The following is an 8,582-nucleotide window of genomic DNA, read 5'->3' as shown; positions in this document are numbered from 1 at the left end:
ATTAATCCCTTAAACTTTCCATATCTTGGAATTTGTCCCTCAAATCACTGAAATAGCTATTAGATTCAATCTTTTAAATGTTTGTGAAATTGGTCCCTCAAATCATTGAAATGGCTATTAGATCCCCCAGTTTTTAAATCGTTCTGAATTAGTTCATTAAATCATTGAAATTGTTATTAGGCCCTCCAAATCTTAACTTATTATGAAATTATTCCCTCCAATTAAGAGTAGAAGTAGCAATAAGAGAAAAATTGGTCCCTCAAATCGTATGTCATTAGTCCCTTTGATTCTCATAATTCTGTTTTAAATAAATCTCTTTAATTGATAATTCTACTATTGATTTCAAAATATCAAAGATTTAAGGGACTGATATCGGGAAAAAAAGAAGCTTCTTTTTTAAATTTAATGATCAATCTATTTTGATCAAAATCTTTTACTTCCAAATTGAATTCCAAAATTCTATACACATGTGGGCTATGCGTGTGGATGTAAGGGGGGAAAAAAATCTTGTTTGATATGATAATCTTCCTTAGTTCATACTTTTTGGTTACCGTAGAATGCTTATAATTGATCCTAAAGTAAAGTCAAAAATATGTTTTAGACAAAGAAGTAGGTATTGGCACTCGAAGGAGACAGTAGGATTTATGTTTGATTTCTCACATTGACCCATAGAAAAGCATGGATATAGAGATAAATGAGAAGCTTTTATGTGATCCTTATCGTGGAGGATATTTTCAAAATCTGTTTCACTAGGAGTTGGATCCAAAATTCCAAATGGTTTAGACTATAATAAAGGAATTCTTGTCACTGCATTTCAGTTGTGTTACATATCCATATATATACCTTATCTAGACTCATCAATTTTTAATTTTATTAGTAATGCATGAAAAAGTTGGTCGACAAACGACTCCTATATTCTTACGTTTACGAGTCTTTACTTGCATAATAATACCTTAAAATTGCTTTCAAACTAAAGTACTGATTACAATTAAGGCCATGATAGGTTGAAGTGAACCAAACAATTAACAAACAATTCGATTATTTTTCATCTAGATGTTCGATCATATTTGATTCCCTGCTTTATTTAACATTAAATGAATACTTTGGGTTCATAAAACAAAAGAATTTACTCAAGGACAACGATTCTATGTGAATATTAATTGTTTGTTTATGTTTAAATTTTATTTTTATAAATTTAATTCATTACAGTTATTATTCATTGCAAATTTGTTTTTTCACATATCCAATCATATATAAATAAGTGAATAATCTAGGGTCATATAGAGAAGTTAATAGTGTAGGTTTTATATAAATAAGTTAATAATCTAGGCCCACACACATAAGGTAATAGTCCCGACCCATTTACGCTAATGGGCTGTTTGGAAAGAGGTTTTTTAGGGGGAAATGGCTGGAAAGCTTGCCAAAACCCTGCCAAAAGTGTAACTTTTGGCAGGTTTTCCACCCAAATCGCCTCTAAAAGAGACGATTTGGGTGGAAAGCCTGTCAAAAGCTGCACTTTTGGCAGGCTTTCCCCCTACCCAAATCGCAAACAAACCGTCTCTAAGACTAAGTTAAGAATGTAGGTTTTCTCATTCTCTCTCAGTTGCCTCTGCCCCCTATATCAGGTGTGCCGCCTTTTCAAGTTTTCATTCCAATCCCCATTTCTCTCCAGAGAATCAGCGGCGAAGCTAGAAAGTTGTAATAGTAGCGTCACAGTATACATTATACAGGGAAGACGATATTTTTAATTTTTCTTATATTCACTAGAACTTAACGAGATACAAATATATATTTTAACAAAGTACAGTTACAAATAACATTTACGTGTCTTTATATTATGAAATTGTTGCATTATTTAGCTTCACTGGAATACTACTAAGTACATCTTTTAGTATAAGGTACTAATCTGTCGGTCGCTCATTCATTGATGTATCATTCGACTTCACAGACCATATTTTTCAATATAGGTTACTTACTTATTTATTTTTCTTTTGTAAAATAATGTTAACTATTTGGTACATGGGCTCTTAAGATTAGACTATTTAAGGCTTGTTCCTTTACAGATAAATCTCAATTTTATCACTACTAATTTAATTATATAATGGTGTCACAAATGGATCATAAATTGTTTTTTTTTGTGCTATAGAGGGTGGTGCACCCTCTATAATGCAGCTCCGCTCCTGCGGAGGATCTCCTCTCTTACGAGTATCTCTCTACATGTCGATGAAAAGGACCAAGGTGATGAACGAGTAGTTACGAATAATTACCTATCTTCTGCATATATAGGCGAATTGGATTCAAATTTGATTTAGTATTCCACTCAGATTCAAATAAGAATTCTAAGGGGTTGTTTGGTTCGCTAAAATGAGCCCTGAAAACTGATTTCTTCTCTTGACACATAAGACTTTTTATTTCTTTTCGTTTCTTTATGTGAGTTTGGTTCGCAGAGTGAAGAAGGGTTTTCAGAGGCGGAAAACAGCCCCACCTCAACGAAATCTCTCATCACGATTTCCTCCAAAACCGAGCGAAAAAACCTCTAAAACCCTCCTCTCGTGTCCTTTTGTTAGATCTGTATTTAATTTGGGGAAATCTCTCAGTTGGCTAGGGTTACCGCCAAGCCTCTCTTTGTGCCTCGGTGGTTGCTTGCGGTTTTCCCCCTTTACCCTTGTTATGGTGTTCCCATGTTTCACCTGAGTACAACTCAATACCAAGTAGCTGGCATGTGTACTTCTACACGCTATACCCCAATCAACTTGGCAGCCAGGGACGAATAGGGATGACAACTCAGCCGACTCATCGAGACTCAATACCAAGTACCTTTTCCTATTATTTAGTTTTAGTTAGATATCTAATTAGTGTTGTTGTCACTAATTTAATAACACATGGATGTCAATTTGGTAGGAGTTTTGATTATTGACATTGCGTATGGATGCTAGCTAGTCATATTAATTATTTCAGTTTAATGTTTGCATTGTGTTTTCGGGGAAAGTTGCTGTTTTCATTGCTTTTGAATCTGTTACAACTTCAAGCGTTACAACAAGAATCGATAAAAAGTCGGTCTTTTTATAAGACCTCCTCGTGCAACAAAACAAAGATTACAACTTTATCGAAAATAAACACGAGATCCCGTTTTGGTGCGGTCTCGCTTGCGTGGGTCTTTGGCCTGTGACGGGGACGTCAATATCCGTGGACCACCGGGGCAATCAGATCTGATCCGGATAAATTAATCCCTTAAACTTTCCATATCTTGGAATTTGTCCCTCAAATCACTGAAATAGCTATTAGATTCAATCTTTTAAATGTTTGTGAAATTGGTCCCTCAAATCATTGAAATGGCTATTAGATCCCCCAGTTTTTAAATCGTTCTGAATTAGTTCATTAAATCATTGAAATTGTTATTAGGCCCTCCAAATCTTAACTTATTATGAAATTATTCCCTCCAATTAAGAGTAGAAGTAGCAATAAGAGAAAAATTGGTCCCTCAAATCGTATGTCATTAGTCCCTTTGATTCTCATAATTCTGTTTTAAATAAATCTCTTTAATTGATAATTCTACTATTGATTTCAAAATATCAAAGATTTAAGGGACTGATATCGGGAAAAAAAGAAGCTTCTTTTTTAAATTTAATGATCAATCTATTTTGATCAAAATCTTTTACTTCCAAATTGAATTCCAAAATTCTATACACATGTGGGCTATGCGTGTGGATGTAAGGGGGGAAAAAAATCTTGTTTGATATGATAATCTTCCTTAGTTCATACTTTTTGGTTACCGTAGAATGCTTATAATTGATCCTAAAGTAAAGTCAAAAATATGTTTTAGACAAAGAAGTAGGTATTGGCACTCGAAGGAGACAGTAGGATTTATGTTTGATTTCTCACATTGACCCATAGAAAAGCATGGATATAGAGATAAATGAGAAGCTTTTATGTGATCCTTATCGTGGAGGATATTTTCAAAATCTGTTTCACTAGGAGTTGGATCCAAAATTCCAAATGGTTTAGACTATAATAAAGGAATTCTTGTCACTGCATTTCAGTTGTGTTACATATCCATATATATACCTTATCTAGACTCATCAATTTTTAATTTTATTAGTAATGCATGAAAAAGTTGGTCGACAAACGACTCCTATATTCTTACGTTTACGAGTCTTTACTTGCATAATAATACCTTAAAATTGCTTTCAAACTAAAGTACTGATTACAATTAAGGCCATGATAGGTTGAAGTGAACCAAACAATTAACAAACAATTCGATTATTTTTCATCTAGATGTTCGATCATATTTGATTCCCTGCTTTATTTAACATTAAATGAATACTTTGGGTTCATAAAACAAAAGAATTTACTCAAGGACAACGATTCTATGTGAATATTAATTGTTTGTTTATGTTTAAATTTTATTTTTATAAATTTAATTCATTACAGTTATTATTCATTGCAAATTTGTTTTTTCACATATCCAATCATATATAAATAAGTGAATAATCTAGGGTCATATAGAGAAGTTAATAGTGTAGGTTTTATATAAATAAGTTAATAATCTAGGCCCACACACATAAGGTAATAGTCCCGACCCATTTACGCTAATGGGCTGTTTGGAAAGAGGTTTTTTAGGGGGAAATGGCTGGAAAGCTTGCCAAAACCCTGCCAAAAGTGTAACTTTTGGCAGGTTTTCCACCCAAATCGCCTCTAAAAGAGACGATTTGGGTGGAAAGCCTGTCAAAAGCTGCACTTTTGGCAGGCTTTCCCCCTACCCAAATCGCAAACAAACCGTCTCTAAGACTAAGTTAAGAATGTAGGTTTTCTCATTCTCTCTCAGTTGCCTCTGCCCCCTATATCAGGTGTGCCGCCTTTTCAAGTTTTCATTCCAATCCCCATTTCTCTCCAGAGAATCAGCGGCGAAGCTAGAAAGTTGTAATAGTAGCGTCACAGTATACATTATACAGGGAAGACGATATTTTTAATTTTTCTTATATTCACTAGAACTTAACGAGATACAAATATATATTTTAACAAAGTACAGTTACAAATAACATTTACGTGTCTTTATATTATGAAATTGTTGCATTATTTAGCTTCACTGGAATACTACTAAGTACATCTTTTAGTATAAGGTACTAATCTGTCGGTCGCTCATTCATTGATGTATCATTCGACTTCACAGACCATATTTTTCAATATAGGTTACTTACTTATTTATTTTTCTTTTGTAAAATAATGTTAACTATTTGGTACATGGGCTCTTAAGATTAGACTATTTAAGGCTTGTTCCTTTACAGATAAATCTCAATTTTATCACTACTAATTTAATTATATAATGGTGTCACAAATGGATCATAAATTGTTTTTTTTTGTGCTATAGAGGGTGGTGCACCCTCTATAATGCAGCTCCGCTCCTGCGGAGGATCTCCTCTCTTACGAGTATCTCTCTACATGTCGATGAAAAGGACCAAGGTGATGAACGAGTAGTTACGAATAATTACCTATCTTCTGCATATATAGGCGAATTGGATTCAAATTTGATTTAGTATTCCACTCAGATTCAAATAAGAATTCTAAGGGGTTGTTTGGTTCGCTAAAATGAGCCCTGAAAACTGATTTCTTCTCTTGACACATAAGACTTTTTATTTCTTTTCGTTTCTTTATGTGAGTTTGGTTCGCAGAGTGAAGAAGGGTTTTCAGAGGCGGAAAACAGCCCCACCTCAACGAAATCTCTCATCACGATTTCCTCCAAAACCGAGCGAAAAAACCTCTAAAACCCTCCTCTCGTGTCCTTTTGTTAGATCTGTATTTAATTTGGGGAAATCTCTCAGTTGGCTAGGGTTACCGCCAAGCCTCTCTTTGTGCCTCGGTGGTTGCTTGCGGTTTTCCCCCTTTACCCTTGTTATGGTGTTCCCATGTTTCACCTGAGTACAACTCAATACCAAGTAGCTGGCATGTGTACTTCTACACGCTATACCCCAATCAACTTGGCAGCCAGGGACGAATAGGGATGACAACTCAGCCGACTCATCGAGACTCAATACCAAGTACCTTTTCCTATTATTTAGTTTTAGTTAGATATCTAATTAGTGTTGTTGTCACTAATTTAATAACACATGGATGTCAATTTGGTAGGAGTTTTGATTATTGACATTGCGTATGGATGCTAGCTAGTCATATTAATTATTTCAGTTTAATGTTTGCATTGTGTTTTCGGGGAAAGTTGCTGTTTTCATTGCTTTTGAATCTGTTACAACTTCAAGCGTTACAACAAGAATCGATAAAAAGTCGGTCTTTTTATAAGACCTCCTCGTGCAACAAAACAAAGATTACAACTTTATCGAAAATAAACACGAGATCCCGTTTTGGTGCGGTCTCGCTTGCGTGGGTCTTTGGCCTGTGACGGGGACGTCAATATCCGTGGACCACCGGGGCAATCAGATATGATCCGGATAAATCGGACAGAGCTTCGTCGATCCGCGTGAGATCTAGAAACTTCTGATCCAGAAATATCGGACAGAGCTTCGTCGATCCGCGTGAGATCTAGAAGCTTAAAGCGTCAATCTCGGCTAAAGCGAGATATTAGCTCTTCTTAGTATTAACGCCTAGGGCTAATACTAAGGATCAGACGGGGAATGGGTGATGAAGACTGATGTAGACCTCTCCTCCTTGGTTGAAGCGTTCGACCACTCTTTGCTGCAGCAGGGCTTCGCCAAGGCTCTCCAAAAATCCTCCTCCTAAAAGCAAGGCACTAGGGGTCTATTTATAGGCATATAGGAGTGTGTAGGGGGGTCTAGGGGGCCTAGACACCCCCTGGTGTCTCGGCCAGGCCGAGACACCCCTGGGGTGTCTAGGCTTTTCCTAGACACCCCCGGGGTATTTCGACTTGCCGGGACTCCGTTTAGGTGTATTTCGTTGTCTTCCCTGTAGATTCTTCGTCCGAACTCGGATTTGAGTGATTCCGGGTGCGTCGGATGCTTGACGAAGAGTTCGATCCGCTCTGGTGGTTGGATTATCTGTAGAGTGGTCGAGGCACGAAGGGCGTTGTCCTTTTTGTGAACACCGCCGGGTCTCCGATTGGTCCGGGTCTTCGTTGTTCCGAAATCCTATAAGCTCACGTAGCTCGTCGATTCACTTCAGTCGTTCATCGACGTTCTTTAACATTGAACCGTTTGTGGAGACCTATAGGCAGTTTTTGATGCCTACAATAATGACAGAGAGTTTAAATTCCATCCCAAGTGTGGTAGTCTCAAGATTTCTCACCTAATCTTTACAGATGATCTGCTTTTGTTCAGTAAAGGGGATGTAAAATCAGTTCTGAAAATCTATCAATGTGTCAAAAAATTTGGAGCTATTTCTGGTCTTGAAGCAAATCTCACAAAGTGTTCTATATTTTATGGTGGAGTTGAAGATACTATCAAGAATGACATTTTCAATCACATTGGATTTCCTGAGGGGGTTTTACCATTCAAATATCTTGGCCTACCCCTGATTTCAAAGAGATTATCTTATGTTGATTGTAATCCCCTGTTCCAAAAAATTTCAAATCAATTTCAGGAATGGAAGAAGCACAGAACTCTATCCTATGCAGGCAGACTGCAGATAATTAAAAGCATCATTCTTGGAGTTCAAATCTTTTGGACTTCATGCTACGTTCTGCCCTCTAAAGTCCTACAGAAAATTGATGATCTTTGCAGAGATTTCTTATGGGGGAGATCTGATCATAGTCTCAAGGCTCCACTTGTGTCATGGGATAAAGTCTGCACAGGGAAGAATCAAGGGGGTCTGGGTATTTATTCTGCCATTACTTGGAATTTAGCCACTGCAATGAGAACATTATGGTATGTGCATTCAAATAAAGAGTGTTTGTGGATTAAATGGGTTCATGGCACCTATTTAAAAGAATCAAACATTTGGCAAGTGAGGGTGAAAACTGGTGACTCTTGGTTATGGAAACAGTTGCTGAAAGTAAGGGATAAAGCTGTGAATCTTGTGGGAGGGACTGATATGCTAATTCAGATTGGTTATGGAAACAGTTGCTGAAAGTAAGGGATAAAGCTGTGAATCTTATGGGAGGGACTGATATGTTAATTCAGAGTATCAGGTCTTGTTATAATCAATCCAAGATTCAGCTATCTGAGCTATACAAGATTCTATCTCCTATTGTAGGCATATAAAATTGCTTATAGGTCCCTTAGCACAGCTCGGCACAAACCGACGAACCAACGAGGCGACGAGATCGACGAATCGCACGCAAGTAACGAAATACGTCCATTCGCGTGTGGGATCAAGCCAAGTGTTCGAAGAGTCAACGAGTCATCCAACCAAGGGGAAACTCGGACGAATCACGATCGAATCAAGATCAATTTCGGACTCAAACTCAGAAGCGGATTTACTGCCAAATCAGGAATCCAATTTACTGCCAAATTAGATCATCAAATCAGAGTCTCAGGTCAACCGAAACACGGACAAACGAGACAACGGAAAACGACTCGAAAAAGTCGGAAAACACCGCCCGCGGGGGCTCGGCCAAAGCCGAGCCACCCCAAGGTGGCTCGGCCTTAGCCGAGCCACCTTGAGGTGGCTCGGTGGCC

General features: G+C 37.3%; 1 protein-coding gene across 1 annotated transcript; it reads left to right on the top strand.

Moving 5' to 3' along the window:
* Positions 1-4,592: 4,592 nt before the first annotated feature.
* On the top strand, positions 4,593-8,031 carry LOC109828080. The gene is made up of 2 exons (XM_020395118.1): positions 4,593-4,801; positions 7,284-8,031. The coding sequence occupies exons 1-2, from the start codon at positions 4,593-4,595 to the stop codon at positions 8,029-8,031; spliced, it is 957 nt and encodes a 318-aa protein (XP_020250707.1).
* The last annotated feature ends 551 nt before the right edge of the window (positions 8,032-8,582 follow it).

The sequence above is a fragment of the Asparagus officinalis genome, unplaced genomic scaffold (assembly GCF_001876935.1).
Source record: "Asparagus officinalis unplaced genomic scaffold, Aspof.V1 AsparagusV1_Un694, whole genome shotgun sequence".
NCBI lineage: Eukaryota > Viridiplantae > Streptophyta > Magnoliopsida > Asparagales > Asparagaceae > Asparagus > Asparagus officinalis.
This window is presented reverse-complemented; position numbering and strand designations above follow the sequence as displayed.

Excerpts from the sequence above, each read along its gene's own strand:
- LOC109828080 (XM_020395118.1), top strand. The coding sequence starts at position 4,593 with ATGGGCTGTTTGGAAAGAGGTTTTTTAGGGGGAAATGGCTGGAAAGCT. Across the intron at positions 4,802-7,283 it reads TCTAAGACTAAGTTAAGAAT|TAAAGGGGATGTAAAATCAG; the intron begins GTAGGTTTTCTC and ends GCTTTTGTTCAG.